This window comes from Ochotona princeps, chromosome 27 (genome assembly GCF_030435755.1).
Source record: "Ochotona princeps isolate mOchPri1 chromosome 27, mOchPri1.hap1, whole genome shotgun sequence".
In the NCBI taxonomy this organism is placed as follows: domain Eukaryota; kingdom Metazoa; phylum Chordata; class Mammalia; order Lagomorpha; family Ochotonidae; genus Ochotona; species Ochotona princeps.
The window spans coordinates 22,006,125-22,023,787 of record NC_080858.1 but is presented as its reverse complement, the minus strand read 5'-3'; the positions used below and the strand labels follow the sequence as shown (position 1 = coordinate 22,023,787).

The window sequence follows — 17,663 nt, the reverse complement described above, 5'->3', positions numbered from 1 at the left end:
TCACCAGCCGGAGGACGACGTGGGAAGAGGAGAGAGCAAGGGACCAAGCCCTAGGAGGCAGCATTTAGAGGTCAGAGCCAAGAAAGGGCCAGCAAAGAAGTCAGGGAGGTTGAAAGGACCCTGACATGTGCGGGGCCCTGGAATTGCAACCCAGGAGAGGGGAGTGATGTGGTACGGAGGGGCAAGAGACTTGTGACAGGAACGGGGGGGGGGGGGGGGGCTTTCACCAGCCCCTGCATCTCCTGCAAGGAAATCAGGGCGGCGTGCATCCTTGTGAAAAGCCGGGAGGAATTAGCTCCCACAGAGGAGTGCCAAGCGCAACGGCAGGTCAAGTTTGACTCCTTCCAGGACCCCAGATGGGCTGTGACTGTGGCACAGCAATACTTAAGAAAGCAAGTAGGAGGCTGCCAGGTGGGCGGTGCAGGGTCCCCTAAGCCACCGTAGGGTCTGGAGGTTCCAAGCTGATTAAGTGCGACCCGACCCTCCCCTTGCTCCAGAGCATTTGGGGTGCTCCAGGGAGAGCAGTTAAGGTATACTAAAGGACCAGACTTGGGGGATGGCAATTCAACAACGAGGCTGAGGGGCCTCGTTCTCCACCCCTTGGCCGCGAGCGCTGCACCGGGAGTGACTCAGAATCGTGGAAACACTGCTCAGGCGACCGCGCGTGTCCGCGGCGTCCGGGCGCAGCGGGGAGGGACGCCGACCGCCAGCACTGCGCGAGGCGGCTGGGCCTCGCCCCCGGTCGTCCTCTCGCTCCGGCCCCTCAGCGGGCCGGGGACAGAGCCTGGCGTGACTCCGGAGGCGGCGGCGGCGGCGGGAGGGTTAAACCGCGCGCAGCCGAAGGGGCGGGAGGGCGAGAGGCGGAGACCGAGCGCTCGCAGCCGCCGCGCCGAGCTCAGCCGAGACGAGCGCAGCCGGAGCCGAGCAGAGCCGAGCATCTCCCGCCGCCGCCGCCGCCGCCGTCCAGCGCCCCGGGCGCCCGCGCCCCCACCCCACCCGCCTCCCGCATCCAGCCGCCGGCCAAACCCTCTGACCATGCCCCGCGCCCCACGCGCTGCTGACAGCCCCCAGTCCCACGCAGCCCTGGCCGTCCGCAGCCGTCTCACAGCCGCGCCAGACAGGCAGGTGAGTGACAGAGACCGCCCCCTTGCCACCCGGCCGAGGACGCTTAGCCCTGCTTTGGCCCCGACTCCACACCCTTCGCCCGGGCTCGAGCCTGCATCCGCGGGCGCCCCCTCCCCCTCTCCGGCGCGCCGCCTCCCTGCCCTCTCCGGTGCGGCAAGAGCCATCCCCGCCTTGGACTCAGCATCCTCGGCTCGGGTCCCGTTTCTGCGCTCGCTGTTGCCTCCCGCGAGCCTGGTGCCGACCGCCTTTTCCGCGTCTCTCCGGACCCTCGCCGCTTTGAGACCGTGCCTGGGGAGCGCCGGCCTGTGGGATGGGCGGGATGGGGGCGCCGTCGCCGGAGATGGGGGTCCGGGCCCCCACCCCTCGCCCTACCCCCACCTCCCGCGCGCATCTCTTGCGCACAACAGGTCGGTGAGCGACGGCGGCGGGGGGGATACTGGGGGTGGCACGCCAGCCTGGGGACTGCGGGCTTCCTGGAGGGGGTGGCTAACGGGACGCGGGGAGCCAGGGGCTGGAGGGAACGTGGGCGGCTAGATTTGCGCCGGGTGGAGAGATGGGGGCTGCGCACGTCCCCAGGAGCTCCTGTCCGCTTCACCGGTTCGCAAGAGAGGCGCTGGCTCCCTGCGCCAGCTTGCTTCGCCCTCCCCCAGACTCCCACCCCTGTCTCCATCGCCCCACAAATTGGCGAAGACAACTCCCAGCCCCTCCATCTTTGCCGCTCCTGTGCGATGTGCCCAGGTCCTCTTCTCTCCTCAGGCTGTCATCTGGGAGACTCTGTCCCCTGTCTCCCCAGGCCCTTCCCCCTCACCGCTCCAGATGCTTCCACTCCACTTTGCGGCCTGTCCAGCCCGGACCCCTTCTCTCTTCTCCCAGAGCTAGTCTGTCTCCCCAGCTTCGGCCCCATTCCAGTCTCCGCCCCCTACCCCCTGGGCCACCGTCCGTTCTCTTAGCCCCGCGCCCCGCTCCATCTCCCCACCTCCTCATGCCCTCACCCAGACTTGCCCCTCTTACTCTGCCGGGGAGTATGCAGGGTGTGGAGCCTCATTCCCTCATCTCCCCCATCCTCAGCTCTGTTCCCTCCCCCAACTGTCTCTACCCAGGAAAGCTACCTCTGGGGAAGGGGGGGTGGCCTCTTTCCACTGCCCCTCCTTTCAGGGGGCATTCATGCATTCCCAGAATTGCACTCTGAAAGCAAAAATGACATTGTGTTCATTTGTATCTCTTCCCTTTCTCCCGAGGTTACAGACTCCTGGGACCAATCTTAAGAGCAAGAGGCTCCCTGCCCCAGGGGTTTGGCAGGGCATTGGACAGGGCCCCTGCATACTCACCCACAGTGCCATCCTCCCCCCCTCGCCCTGCTCCCTCCTTCAGGGTGGGTGCTCAAGGAAATCACAAGGTTCTTGACTCTAAATTAAGATCAAGAAAAGCCTGGAGCTGTGGGCAGAGGAAGCAAGAAGGAAAACAGCCCGAGAAACAATGACCCTGGGTGGGGAGGTGACAGGGACCTGGGTGGTTGTACACAGGGCTGGGGGCCTAAAGAGTAAGGCCGGACAAGCACAGGGTGGGGCTGTGATGTGACGATGTGACAGTCCCCTCTTGCCCCCCAGTGAAGGCTACAAATCTGGGTCACAGCTGAGGAAGACCTCGGACATGGAGTCCAGGATGTGGTAAGTTTGGCCCAGCAGAGGGAGCTTAGACCACTCTGCCAAGGTGGAAGGGGGGGTTCTGGACCTTTTCCTTCCTAGCCAACCCTGGAGCCTTCCGTCCTGGGAATGAGGCCCTGGCAGGACTGGTCAGGAGTACCCGATGCCGAGGTGTACCTGCTTTCCCTGGGTCGCCTGGAGGGCAGCAGCCCTTCCCACGCCTGGGCCCCCCACCCACGGTCTCTCCTTACAGGCCTGTGCTGCTGCTGTTCCACCTTCTCCCTCTGTGGCCGCTGCTGCTGCTGTCCCTGCCACCGCCTGCCCAGGGCTCCTCAGCTTCCCCTCGCACCCCACCAGCCCCGGCCCGTCCTCCGTGTGCCCGGGGAGGCCCTTCAGCCCCACGTCACGTGTGCGTGTGGGAGCGAGCACCTCCACCCAGCCGTTCCCCTCGGGTTCCAAGGTCACGGAGGCAGATCCTGCCAGGCACTGCACCCCCTGCCACCCCCTCAGGCTTTGAGGAGGGGCCGCCCTCGTCCCAGTATCCCTGGGCTATTGTGTGGGGCCCTACAGTGTCTCGAGAAGATGGGGGTGACCCCAACTCTGCCAATCCTGGCTTCCTGCCCCTGGACTATGGCTTCGCAGCCCCCCACGGGCTTGCCACCCCACACCCCAACTCAGACTCCATGCGGGGTGATGGAGACGGGCTCATCCTGGGAGAAGCTCCTGCCACCCTGCGGCCATTCCTGTTCGGGGGCCGTGGGGAAGGTGAGTGGGAGAAACTGGTGGGGGGGGCGCTGGGGAGGGAGGCTGGCTTAGGACCCCAGGGGCAGAAACAGAGGGCTCTGTTAGCATCTTCCTCGAATTCAGCTAGCCCAGCCTCCCCAGGAGTCTCTTAGAGGAGGTAGATGTATGAGCCCTGCTGCTACCCCAGAGACCTGGAGAGCATGATTTTAGGAAAATAGAGGAGGAGCAGTCACTTCGGTCCCAAGCTGGGGACAGCTTCCAAGAACTGACATTCGAACACGACTGTGTCGAGCATCTTGAAACATATTTGGGAGAGTGGAAAACTCCACGGGAAGAACTAGAAAGAGCTGGGCAGAGTGACTCACAGAGCAACCCTCAGCCACACCTGGCCCTCCCCTGACCCTTTTCCAATTTCCTTCCCCCACCCCCCACTCAGGTGTGGACCCCCAGTTGTATGTCACAATTACAATCTCCATCATCATTGTGCTGGTGGCCACGGGCATCATCTTCAAGTTCTGGTAAGTTCGAAGTAGAAAGGGGTTGGGGGGGAGGTGGTGCTGGCAGCAGGACATTGAGTACTGGGTGGCTGAGGCTGCAGCTTGGGGTTGGGCCGGGAGGCAAAGGCATCAGCCTTGTTAGGGGTGGGGGAGGAAGGGGTGGATCTTAGGTAAGACCTAAGGTAAAACCTTAGAAGAGCTAAGGGCTAGGTCGGGGAAGACAGGGAAGAAATGAGGGCGCATTCCTCCTCACCTAGGAAGTTCAATAGCAGCGGGAGATTATTTATGTATACTGGGGCTCTGGTGTTCACCACGTGTCCTAGTTCCATCAGGGAGGGACAAGGACAGCTGACCCCCTTCTCCATCCCCAGTCTGCAGAGCCCCTTCTTAGGGCTGCCAGCAGATGGGGAGGGAGGAAGATCTGGAGCTTTCTTTGCACACCTTGCTGAGTGTCTGGTTCATTACCTGACTTTGAACTCCACCTACCAGGTGCTTTCCGAGGATGGAAGTGACTCTTCCAGACACACATGGGGGCAGGGAGTGGGGGGTGTTGATGGGGGTAACCTTATATGTTGTTGGGGAGGGGGGTCCGGATTGGACTGGGAGGGTGCATATGTCCCTAAGCCCTGCCTTGGAGAAACGAGGAAGGATTTTATGACAGAGCCCTATGAGAATTCCTGTTGAGAGCTGTCAGAGGCCACGTTCTGTGCTGGAGGATGCTCAGAGTCCCAGGCAGGGCCCGAGGGGGAGGACCACTTGAGCATGATGTGCCAGGGAACCACTTTTCTCCCCATGCACCAGCTGGGACCGCAGCCAGAAGCGGCGCCGGCCCTCTGGGCAACAAAGTGTCCTGAGGCAGGAGGAGAGCCAGCAGCCGCTGACCGACCTGTCCCCGGCGGGAGTCACTGTGCTGGGGGCCTTCGGGGACTCGCCCACCCCCACCCCTGACCATGAGGAGCCCCGAGGGGGACCCCGGCCTGGGATGTCCCAGGCCAAGGGGGCTCCAGCCTTCCAGTTGAACCGGTGAGGGCAGGGGCAACGGGCTGGGAGGGTGAGGAGGGAAGGTGATTGCGGGTACCCAGAACTAGGGTGGGGCTCTAGCTTGGGTGGGTCTGGTTTTCCCACAGGCCCTGCTGGGTGGGGAAATCCTTCCTTCTCCTTCTTTTCTCAAGATCTTTGTCCTGTTTTCACCTGCCCTTGAACGCAGCTCTGCCCTGGTCCCCCCATGCTCCCTGCTCCGCCTCACACCTCCCCCTTGGTTCCTGACTTGTATCCTTTCCCTTTTCCTCTCAGGATTCCCCTGGTGAATCTGTGATGCTTCCCAATGTTGGGGGGCTGCCAAGCAGGAGGCCGAGGGGCCAGCACAGCCCTCATCCCATGAGGGAGGGCTGCTGTGAGGAGCTGGGGCCGCAGGTGTCCCCAGTTGCCACCCTGGCTCCACACCCCAGGGAGTAAGCCCACCTGCTCGCCCCCTCATAGGTGGGGGCCTCGCATACCTGTGGCTTTGGGTCCCCATCTCCACCCCTGCACACTCACATGAAAGCCTTGCACACTCACCTCCACCCTCGCAGGCCACTGTGTTCTCACGCGGCCCATCGTTAGTGGCGCCCTTTCCCCATCCACGCGGGTCGGCTCGGTGACTCTCGCGTGCCCGCCCCCACCTCTTGCACATTTCCATGCTCTCCATGACATTCCGTGCCCAGCTCAGCCCCTGGGTGGCCCGAGTTCCAGGCACACCTAGCGTCTCCTGTGCCATCTCCTGGCCCACTGTGGTGGTGTTGCGTGATGCCCGCTGTGTCCCTCCCGGGCCTCCCGCTAGTCTGGTCTCTGTGTCCCCTTGCATGCTGTCCCAGAGGTGGGTGGGAGCTGAGCTGGGGGCTCCTAGCACCCCCACCTGCCCCGTCCCATCCCATGTCATGTCTGTCTCCCCGTCCCACTCCCAGGGCCCTGAGGGCTCCCCCGTAGGAATGAGGGTGGTGAGGCCCCAAAAGTCTCCCTGGCCCCACTGCTAAGTTCTCTTTTCTGATAGATGGGTTTGGGGGCACCGCCTGCTGCACTACATGAGAAAGGGACCTCCTGTTTGCCCTTCCCTTCCCCTCAAGTCCCTCTTGTCCTGTCTGTCCTGGCTGTGTGTGTACATGTGACCTTCTGGAATTCAGAGCCCCTGAGCTTGTTCACTTCCCCACCTTCCTTGGGCCTCCCTAACTCCACCTAGGCAGCCGGGACTGGAGCCAGCTGGCTCGAGGCTGTCAGGAGCTCTGCCTCCCACTCCGCCCCCTCTCCTTCCAGGACTTCCTCCTCCTTCCCTCCTCCTTCCCTTCCACCCCCCCCACTCCTCAGGTTCTCTCTGACTTCTCAACAGTCTCCCCACCTTTCTTCTTCCCTGGCTCCTATGCTGTGATATATATTTTTGTATTCTCTCTCTCTTCTTCTTGTGGTGATAATCTTGAATTCTTGTGGGATGTAAGTTTCAAAATTTTCAAATAAAGCCTTTGCAAGATATTTGAGTCCCTGCTTCTGCCTTGGAACCTTACCCCCGCTCCTGACCCCCCGGAGGAGAGGAACCCACCGAGGGGAGGAGGGGAGGCTCGGGAGCCCGTGGGGCCTGGCCTGCTGTGAAACTGTGGATCAGCAAGGGCTTTCTCTGGAGATGGGATGGGAGGGGGGATGCAGAGAAACGGGAAGGAGCAGCCTGAGAAGCAGGTGCGAGAGAGACACTGGCATCAGCATGGTGGCTTGCTCGCTCCTCGCCAGGGAAGGTTACGAGGCGCCTGAGAAAGGAGGTGACAGAAACGGAAAGACTCGGCCAAAGGACAACGAGGGAGCCGGTGTGAGAAGGATGGCGAGGGCCCAGGAGACCAGCGGAAGATGAAGGCGGAAAGGAGGGAGAGGCCGGCCTCTTGCGTTTATTTTCCGCCTTGCTCCTGACCTGCCCCCACCCACGGCTGCCCTCACCCCCCAACCCCCTGCCCAAAGCCATGCAGCAATGAGAAGCCCTGTGACTAACTCATTCACTCCCCTCATTCTGTCCCCTTGGAGAAAGCTGACAGGGCTGCGGTGTGGGCATAGGATCAAGGGCGACGGGACACAGGCTACCCAGCAGGGATCAGTCACCTGCAAGACCCTTCCAAGTCCAGGTTTGGCTCTTGTAACCACCCTGCAGAGGCCCACGCAGCAACGCGGCAGCTGCTGAGCTGTTGCTAGGCCCCGTTGCCATGGTAACCACCCAGGTGCCATTTCCCAGCCCTCCCTCTTCCCCCCTTGGTGCCCCACTCCTTCCCTGGAAATGGGGGCGTGGGGAGGGTAGAACCCCCAGGAAGACAGGAGGCAGTGCATGTGTCGTGGTTGGCCTGATGTGCTGCGAGCTTTACTGTGTGTTCAGAGATGCATGGCAGAGTCCATGGCAGCAGTGGGGAAGAGAGGGCATCCTCCTCCCTAAGAAGAGACTGCTATAGCAGGGAGCAGCAGCCAGCGGTCAAGGGGGTGAGCACCTGATCTAAAGTAGGAGGCTGCCAGGCACACCAGCTGCTGAAGAGGGCCCCGTAGGGTGGAGTGCTGCGGTACCCTCTGGCCTCTAGTCGTTGGGTGCAGAGAGGGGACAGAAGAATGGCGCTGGCACAAAAGCATAATGTGCACACTGGGCTGTCACCTTCAGAGGGACGGTGTGACATGGAGGCTCATCCATATGCAGAAGGCACACAGGAAGGGCCTGATGCAGAAGGAATCAATTACTGCCTGATGAGACCACTGTTTCTCCCAGTTTCAATGAATGGGCAAGACTTGTGGAAATCTTTGCTTTTTCCATCTCCCTACTAACGCCCCCACTTACCCATGGAAAGTCAGGTCATGGCAAGGAAGCCAGAAGGGAGATAGTTGGAAAGTTCCAAACTGTTCCAAAGGAAGTCGCCTGGTCATTCCTAACCAGGAAGAGCCCCAGGACCCAGGGGAGAGGCCCTCACTTTTCTCTCTGCTGGAGTTGTGGCAGATACTACGATGTAACAGAGCAAAACAGCAGCCATACCACGCCTTGCGGGTGTGGGGCCACACCTCATGGGTGCTGGAGGAGCTGGGTGCCTCTCAACAATATGCTAATTACAGAGGCAGTCTTCGGCATCTGCATTTTTCCAGAATGCTCACTGCTGTGGCTCACACCACACTAGGGAATGGGGATGCCTCCCCTTCCAGAGGAGGGCCCCCTTCCACCCCTCGGCAGGAGTGCTCCCCCAGGCAGGGCTAAGGATGTGGAAATGATTCAGGATGGAAACTGTGCCATCTGGAGAACCCTAGGCTAAAATTAACAAACCTCCTTCCTTTCCGCCCCACATTTTGGCTCTCAAAGTTTTCTGTGAAGAGTTCACAGCACTCAGAACTGACTTCAGCAGTCCGTGCTTAGCTGGGCAGTGGATGTGCCTGGGTGCTATTCTTGGCGCCAGCTCCTGACTCTCAACTTCCTGCTGACACTGGTCCTAGGAGGCCACAGTGACCGCTCCAGGAATTGGGTTTCTGCCAACACATGGGAGACCTGAATGACATTTTGGTTCCTGGCCAACCCCAGTCCCCAACCTTGAAGGTATTTGGGGAGTAAACTAATGGATGGCACCTCTGTGTCTCTCAAATAAGTAATTTATTTTTCCCCAGCTGTGGTTGACTTGCACCTAGGCAAGTGTTACACTGCTGGGAGAAAAGTAGCCAATAGCTGGTGAGCGCTCTGGGTCTAGTTAATGCCAAATTTATGTTGACTATATCTGTGTGCCAGATAGTTACCTATTCAACTTTTTTTGGTAAATATTTAGTTATTTTTATCAGAAAGGCAGGTTTACAGAGAGAAAGATCTCCCATCCTCTGGCCAGAAGAACTCCCCAAGTGACCACAATGACCAGTGCAGAGCCAGTCCAAAGCCAGGAGTCTCCCAAGTGGGTGCAGGGTCCCAAGGCTTTGGCCCGTCCTCGACTGCTTTCCGAGACCACAAGCAGGAAGCTGGATGGGAAGTGGAGCAGCTGGGACATGAACTGGAACCCATATGGGATCCCAGCACATGAAGGGGAAGGATTAGTCAATTGAGCCATTGTGCCAGACTCCTACTTTTTAAAAAAGATATTTGGAGAAGGTGGGAGACACAGGGCCAGGACATGCTTCCCAACCCCCACCCTCCTACTATGAACACCACTGCAGTGCTGTGTGGGCTGCAGATTGCCCAGGAAAAGGGATTTCAGGGCATGTTAGAGTGGGAAGGGGTGAGGGCATGTTTGACAGAGGAGGAATGACTTCTGGGGGTTTCCACAGACCAAGCCATTGCATTTGCAGGTAGGTGAGGGTGCTGAAATAAGGTGGTTTAGAGGGGGGAAACTGAGGGCATCTCTGGGTCAGGCCAGTGTGCCCACCCCCATGGGAGACCTGGGCTAGCCAAAGTTAGCATTACCCACTGCCCACCAGCACACAAGAAAACTAGGGCTGGGAGGCATGCCTGGCTGGGCTACGCCATGGTGCCTGCTCACAAGTATTGGAGCAAGGGGTGGGCTATGTCAGGATGAGCCAAAGACCCAGATCTGGGGGGAAGATTCTGTAGGTTATTTGTGGGCTCGTAACCTCTGTGGGACTGCAGAACACTGCTGGTTTGCCCGAGAACTGGACTTGGTGATGGGCCAAGTCAGGCTGGACACTGGAACTCACAGGAACTTGTGGAAGCCAGGGCTGGGAGAAGGTCGGGTCTGGGAAGAGGGTGGGCTGGGCCAGGCAGCAGCACCCGGCACATTAGAAAGCTGGGACTGAGAGCAGACCATGCTAAGCAGGGCCACAGCACTCATCAACATGTGTGAGATCTAGGGAGTGGGCCTGGTAGGGAAACTTGAACTCTTCTGCTGGGTATAGTTCTTGCTAGACGGCACAAAAACGGGCTGAGGAAGGGCCAGACCAGGCAAGGCTGCAGCACCCACCGGCACATGCAAGACAAAGGACAAGGTATGGCCCTTGCTAACCTGAGTGAAAGTTGAGACAAGGGTCAGTTTTGCCAGGCTGAGTCAAAGACTCACTGACACATGCAAGATCCAGAGATGGGAATGGGACTGGTAGGGGAACTCTGGGGACTCCCCTGCTGGGCTCAGCTCCCGTTGGTAAAGGTGAGAGCCTGGAATGTGGGATGACCAGGCTGGGCAGGGCTGCAGTACCCATCAGCATGCTGCGTCTAGCGGTGGCCAGATGGTTAGAACCTACTGTTGCTCACGAAAGCCAGCATGGGTATGGGACAGGACAGCCTAGGCAACGGCACCTGCTGGGTACATGAGAGTGAGATCTAAGGGTAGACCAAGCTAAGCTAGGCTCCTGCACCTGCTGGCAAGAGCCATAGCACCCCTTGGCAAGAGCCAGGACCAGAGGTTAGCCATGACAACCTGGATTGCAGTACTCCTTGGGTAGTGCAAGATACAGGGCTCAGAGTAGGCCTGATAGGGCTCCCATGAGTGAGCAAAAGAGCTGGGTCTGGGGAAGGGCAGACTGGGCAAGATGGCAGCACCTGTCAGTATATGTTTGGGCCAGATCTGGGAAGAGATCAAGGTGACCTAAGCTGCAGCACCCATGGGTGTGCACAAGAGCCAGATGGGATGTGTGATGGACCAAGCAATGGCTTAGCTCATGCTGGCACATGCTAAAACCAAGACTAGGGGTGGGCCTGGTGGGGGTTATTGGAGGTCATCCTGACTAGGCCCCGGCACCCACTGGTGTGCATGAGGGCCAGGTCTGTGAAGGGCTGGGCTGGACTAGACTGCAGAACCTGTCAGTTTGCATGGGAATTTGGGCTGGAGGAAGTGACCAGGCAACTGCATGCACCTGTATATGCATTGGCTACCACAAGCGATGAACCAGTACAGGGTCAGGTGCAGTCTGTCACATGCACAAGCCAATGCACATACTAGTGGATACAGCTGCCTGGTCAGTTCTGCCTCAAAACTGTATCTTGTACAAAACGACAGATGTTTCAGCCTAGCCCAGCCAGCCCACTATAGACCTGGTCCTCACGCGTACCAGCAGGTGCCATGGCCTAGTTGGGGCGACCCCCCAGCAACCTCCACCAGGCCCACTCCCAGTCTCGGCTTTTGTGCATGTGAACCTCTGCTGTGGCCCAGCTCAGCCCACATCCCATCCTGCCCTCATGCACTCCCATGGGTGCTGTGGCTTAGCTCTGCCTCACCTGCCCTCAGAAGCAGCCCTTACATACGCCAACAGGTGCTGCTGCCTTGTCCAGCCTGGCCTGCCTCCAACCCTGGTTCTTTCTTTTTGTTAAGATTAATTTTATTTTTCTTGGACAGGCAGATATACAGAGAAAAGGAGATACGGAGACTGGGCCTGGCGGCGTGGCCTAGCGGCTAAAGTCCTCGCCTTGAAAGCCCCGGGATCCCATATGGGCGCCGGTTCTAATCTCAGCAGCTCCACTTCCCATCCAGCTCCCTGCTTGTGGCCTGGGAAAGCAGTCCAGGACGGCCCAATGCATTGGGACACTGCACCCACATGGGAGACCCGGAAGAGGTTCCAGGTTCCCGGCTTCGGATCGGCGCGCACTGGCCGTTGCGGCTCACTTGGGGAGTGAATCATCGGACGGAAGATCTTCCTCTCCGTCTCTCCTCCTCTGTGTATATCTGGCTGTAATAAAATGAGTAAATCTTTCAAAAAAAAAAAAAAAGGAGATACAGAGAGAAGGATATTCCGTCCGCTGATTCACTCCCCAAGTGGCTGTAACAGCTGGAGCTGAGCTGAAGTCAGGAGCTTCCTCTGGGTTTCCCACATGGGTGCAGGGTCACAAGGCCTTATGTTATCCTCTACTGCTTTCTCAGGCCACAAGCAGGAAGCTGGATGGGACGTGGAGCAGCTGGGATAGGAAATGGCACCCACATGGGATCCTGGCAGATGCAAGGTGAGGATTCAGCTACTGACTATTGCACTGGGCCCAATCCTGGTTCTTGTGCTCACCAGCATTAGGTATAGCCTATTTGAGGGGAGCCAAGTCACCCAATACCCCTTAGAAAGATTTCTCAACCCTAGTGGAACTAGGAAGACAATGTCTCAGAACTATCAAGACCACTCAAGAACACTCACAGAATATTCTTCTCCACATCGGGGTCTCTCATCCCTCTCTGCTATCTAAACAATATTATAAATAAAATGGATTTTTAAAAGAAAAAAAGGAATAATTTAAACTTTTTATTTTTGTAATGTAATTTTTAATGTTTTTTTACATAGTTGAGAGGGAGGTTATTTCCATGTAGTCTACCTATTAGGGTGGGGAAGGTTGAGGTATGGAAGAAGATGGGTGGCAAAAATGTTTCCAGGTTTTTTTCCTACTGTATCTGCACAGGGTGAAGGGCAGGCAAGGGGCAGGCTGCTCCTTACTGCTATATTACATCAGCATCCTGGGATGAGGGATGGTCATTTGATGACATCCTAGGGACCCTGGTATGGGCCAGAGTGTTCTGACAGTGTTACTTGAGTGGTTGTCATAGTTCTGACATGTTGTTGGTTTCTTTGCTGCAGAGTGGAGGTCTTTGCAAAATCTATTGTTTGACAAACTCCAACTTTGTGCAGACATTGGCTGCAAAGCTTGGCCAGGAGAGTTGTCCGATCTGTTCTGCTTTCCACCTCTGAGCATGCATTCAGTGTCCTCTGCTAGCCCAGATCATCTGGCTGTCTTGCCCCTCATGTGCATCCAGGTATGCTGTCCAATGCACAGGCATCAGCAGCCAAGGAGGCCCAGTCCTTATTTGTGCACTCCAAGGTTGGACTAAACATTCTATGATTTTCCCTGTGGGTTGAGTGTTTGAGCTCAGTGGTCTAGTTGGGGAGTCCCCCAAGAAACCTCACTGGGAGTGACTCCATGTGTAACTCTTGTGTGCACCAGCTAATGCAGTGTCCAGTTTAGTCCATCATCTGCACATAGCTGGATATAGATGCCTAGTCAATTCTTCCTCCAGTTCCATCTCCCATGTTAACTAATATGTGTTGCAGCCTAGCCCAACCCAGCCTACCACAAACCCAGCCTAATTGGGGCAACCCCCAATGAGTATTTTTTTTAAGATTTATTTTATTTTTATTTATAAGGCAGATTTGCAGAGGGAAGGAGATAGAAAATTCTTCCACCCACTGGTTCACTTTCCAAATGGCTTCAATAGCTGGAATTGAACTGATTCTAAAGGCAGGAGCCACAAACTTCTTCCAAATCTCCCACGTGGAGTAGGGGCCCAAGGCTTCAGACCATTCTCTACTGCTTTCCCAGGCCATAAGCAGGGCTCTGGATCAGATCAGAAGTGGAGCAGCTGGGACATGAACTGATGCCCATGTGGGATGCTGGCACCACAGACTACTGGCAGCACAGTGCCAACCTCTAACGTAAGCCTTAATAGAATATTTACTTAATTGTTTTGAAAGTCCTTGTTAACAGAGAGTAGGGGAGGGAGGGAGGGAGGGAGAAATAGTTCTTTCCCCAGATAGCTGCAACAGAGTCCAGAAGCTTCTTGCAGATCTCCTATGTGGGTGACAAGGCACAAGCCCTTGAACCGTTTCCCATTGCTCCTTACAGTGCAGTAGCAGAGAGCTGAATGGGATGTGGTGTAGCTAGGACATGAACAAGCATTCATACGGAATTCTGGTATTGCAGGTGGTGGCTTTATCCTTTGTACCACAACACTAGCCCTTAACAGTTCTTCCAGCAAGAACAGGCTGACTGAGACTTTGATGTAAAGAAAGTGGCCAGTCCTCGCCTTCAATGCTGAGATCCCATATGGGCACCAGTTCTAATCCTGGCAGCCCCACTTCCCATCCAGTTCCCTGTTTATGGCCTGGGAAAGCAGTCAAGGACGGCCCAAAGCCTTGGGACCCTGCACCCGTGTGGGAGACCTGGAAGAAGTTCCTGGCTTCTGGCTTTGGATTGGCACAGCTCTGGCCATTGTGATCACTTGGGGAGTGAATCAACGGATGGAAGATCTTCCTCTCTCCGTCTCTCTTCCTCTCTGTGTGTATCTGACTTTGCAATAAAAATAAATAAATCTTTAAAAAAGTGTCAGTAACATCAACAGGACAAGAGCAGAAGAATCTGGGCTTACAGAAATTACTACTTTGCTCCCCATTTGCTTCCAGCCCTCAGAGTCACAGTTCTCATGTCAACAGTCTCTAAACCATGCGTCAAGGCACATCTGAGTCATCAGGTCTCATTCTGTCAACTACTGCGACTAGACTAATGCAGTTGATCCTCAAGATGTGACAAAACGAACAGACACTTCAAAAAAGGATACTGTGGTGGGGCTGGAGGGCAACAACAAGGTTTAGTTGTGGTCTTAGCTAGCCCAGGGTCACTTGGAAGCCACTCCTTTCCCACCTATGTAATCCTTTCTGCCCACCGGTGATGCTCACCTGTCATTACCTGGAACCCGAGAGGGGTGGTATGGCATTGTTGTGTAACCAGTCCCCACCCAAGCTCCCATAAAGGCTAGTGATAGGGAGAGGCTCTCTGTCTTGGTTATGTGCTTCTGTCACTCTAGCTCTCTGACTCTTGACCTCCCCAGTACCTGCTTGCTCTCTGGCTCTCCAAACAGACTCCTAGCACAGGTAGCCCCTGAGCATGGCCCCTGTGTCTATGTTCTTCACCCTCTGTTCACTGCTTGGGTGAGTCAGTGAAGATGTCAATGTTAGGATACTTTGTATTTCTAATTTGTGTACTTTCAAGAGTTCTGGGAAAGGTGAGGTTTAAGCAGTAATGGAATATGGACAGAGAAGCCTAAACTTGTCTGGTGTGGTTTCTCTCACATGCAGCAACACAGTAGGGCAAGCTTCTGCCCTTGGCACTGCATCCCATATGGGCACTGGTTCAAGTCCAGCTGCTCTACTTCCAATCCGGATCCTTGTTTATGGTCTGAAAAAGCAGCGGAGGATGGCCCAAGTCCTTACGACCTTGTACCCTAGTGGCAGACCCAGAAGAAGTTCCTGGCTCCTTCCTGATCAGCTCAGCTTCTAGACATTGTGACTATCTGGGGAGTGGATCAGTGGATGGACGATATCTTTCTCTCTGTAACCCTGCCTTTCTTTCCTTTTCTTTCTTTTTTAAAGAATTATTTATTTTTATTGGAAAGTCAGATACACAGAGAGGAGGAGACAGAAAGGAAGATCCTCCGTCCGATGATTCACTCCCCAAGTGACCATAAGGGCTCGAAGCTGAGTCAATCCAAAGCCAGGAGCCAGGAGCCAGGAGCCTCCTCCAGTTCTTGCATGCAGGTGCAGGGTCCCAAGGCTTTGGGCCATCCTCGACTGCTTTCCCAGACCACGAGCAGGGAACTGGATGGGAAGTGGAGCAGTTGGGACATGAATCAGTGTGCATATAGGATCTCAGCACATGTGAGGTAAGGACTTTAGCCACTAGGCTACTGTGTCAGGCCTGTAACTCTGCTTTTGAAATAAAAATAAAATAAACCTTTAAAACAAATGCAGGGGTAAACATCTGGCCTGGTGGTGAGGATGCTCCTCGGGATGCCTGGATCCCCTGTCGTAGTGCCCGGGTATGAAACCTGGCTGGCTGTTCCCAATTCTAGCTTCCTGCTGGTATGCACCTGGGAAGTAGCAGATAATGACTTCAGCAGCTGGATCCTACCATCACAAGTGAGAAATCTGGATTGAATTCCAGGCTCCTGGCTTTGGCCTGGCCCAATCCAGCCCGAACTACTGCAGACAGCTGAGGAGTCAACCAGTGGATACAAGGTCATATTCTAAATTACAGATTAAAGGTGGGCATGCGTAAGCCTAAGGACATGTACCAGTGAAGGACCCAGGAGATCGTAGTGCCTAGTACAGTGCCACAGTGGTCTCAGAATGTCTCCCAATTGTCCAGCCATACAAGCCTGTGTATCACCTGTTTAAACATTTAGTTTAAAGGTATAATTTTGTTACTTCCTTTTGAGGACCTTGGAGAAATTCCCTTAAAAACTTCAGAGTGCTATTTTTATCTCGGGAAGGTTGTTATTTTTATCTCCCGGAAGGTTCATTCTGCCTCCTCACTGTCAGGAGAGATCTCACAGAAGAGCTGGGCACCGAGGAAGCCTGGCAGGAGCCGGGTGCAGGGCTGTGGTCGTTTACCAGCTCTAGCAAAATGTGCATTCAGCATCTACCAGTAGCTCCGCAAAAACACATGAGCAGCTTCTTCCTGGAAGAGCTGGGGGATCACATTTATAAGATGTAAAAGAGCAATAAAAGGAGGGGGCAGCACCATGACTCAACAGGCTAATCCTCCCTCTTCAAGTGCCAGGATCCCACAAGGGCGCTGGTTTGTGTCCCGGCTGCTCCACTTCCCATCCCAGCTCCCTGCTTGTGGCCTGGGAAAGTAGTCGAGGACGGGCCCAAGACCTTGGGACCCTGCACCCGTGTGGGAGGCCAGGAGAAAGCTCTGGCCGGGCTCCTGGTTCAGCACAGCACCGGCCGTTGTGGTCACTTGGGGAGTGAGTCATCAGACGGAACATCTTCCTCTCTGTCTCTCCTCCTCTCTCTACATCTGCCTTTCCAATAAAATAAGTAAATTTAAAAACAAAAAAAGCCAATGTTCGTGAGAGTGACATTTGGCAGAGCAGTTATCTTGCCTGTATCCCAGACCTCGTGCCTACATTGGTGTTCTGGTCTCGCTTCCAACCCCAGCTTCCTGCCATCATGTACCCAGAAGGCAGCAGGTGGTGGTTTGGGGACTTGGGTCCTTGCTGCCCATGTGAGAGTCTGAGATGAAGTTCTGCACACTGGGAGAGTTGCAACCTAAAGCTGGAAGATCTCTCTCCATCTGTTTGCTTCTGCTTTTTTTTTTGTTGTTGTTTTTAAAGATTTATTTATTTTTATTGCAAAGGCATATATACAGAGAGGAGAGACAGAGGAAGATCTTCCATCTGTTGATTCACTCCCTAAGTGCCCGCAACGGCCCGAGCTGAGCTGATCTAAAGCCAGGAGCCTGGAGCTTCTTCCAGGTCTCCCACACGGGTGCAGGGTCCCAAAGCTTTGGGCTGTCCTTGACTGCTTTCCCAGGGCGCAGGTAGGGAGCTGGATGGGATTAGAACCGGTGCCCACATGGGATCCTGGCGTGTTCAAGGCAAGGACTTTAACCGCTATACTATCCCACCAGGCCCTGCTTCTGCTTTTAAAGTAAAAAAGCAAAACAAAACCAAAAAAATAGCAAATGATTACCCAGAGATGCGTTAAGTGGCTGGATCATTATTGTGGTGTTGCAAGTTAAAGCCGCCACCTGGGGCGAGGGCCCCCTCCCCTCTTGCATGATGGCTCAATGGGTTAATCTTCCCCTTGCAAACGCAGGAATCCCATATGGGTGCTGGTTTGTATCCCAGCTGGTCCACGTTCCATCCAATGCATTTCTACTTCCAGACAAAGATGGACTTACATGAAACTGTTTACTACATCTTGACAATAGGATGCTGGACTCTGCCACTGTCCATGCCCGCAATGATGGATATATGACTGTGTATGAAGAACTATACTTTAGTAATGATATATGGGAACCAGGTGGCGGTAGGGAATTGGGGCTGGGATAAGGGAAATACCAGTAGCCTATGGAACTGTATCATAAAAAAAAAGGAATTCACAATTCCCTCAGTACCTTGATGCATAATTCATGAACCTGTCGCCTCTCCAT

The 17,663-nt window shown here is 55.5% G+C and overlaps 1 protein-coding gene across 2 annotated transcripts; it reads left to right on the top strand.

Annotated features, from left to right (window-relative positions):
• The first annotated feature begins 987 nt into the window (after nt 1-987).
• On the top strand, nt 988-5,644 carry PIANP (PILR alpha associated neural protein). Of its 2 annotated transcripts, none has more exons than XM_004596382.2 (6): nt 988-1,125; nt 2,733-2,792; nt 3,022-3,533; nt 3,949-4,030; nt 4,811-5,032; nt 5,303-5,644. In XM_004596382.2, the coding sequence occupies exons 2-6, from the start codon at nt 2,776-2,778 to the stop codon at nt 5,322-5,324; spliced, it is 855 nt and encodes a 284-aa protein (XP_004596439.1). In that variant the 5' UTR covers nt 988-1,125; nt 2,733-2,775; the 3' UTR covers nt 5,325-5,644. The 2 variants fall into 2 exon arrangements, with proteins under 2 accessions (XP_004596439.1, XP_058511859.1); XM_058655876.1 differs by lacking the exon at nt 988-1,125 and adding an exon at nt 1,329-1,532.
• The last annotated feature ends 12,019 nt before the right edge of the window (nt 5,645-17,663 follow it).

Coding starts and splice junctions, on each gene's coding strand:
- PIANP (XM_004596382.2), top strand. Junction 4,031..4,810: donor GGCATCATCTTCAAGTTCTG/GTAAGTTCGAAG, acceptor CCCATGCACCAG/CTGGGACCGCAGCCAGAAGC. Junction 5,033..5,302: donor CCAGCCTTCCAGTTGAACCG/GTGAGGGCAGGG, acceptor TTTTCCTCTCAG/GATTCCCCTGGTGAATCTGT.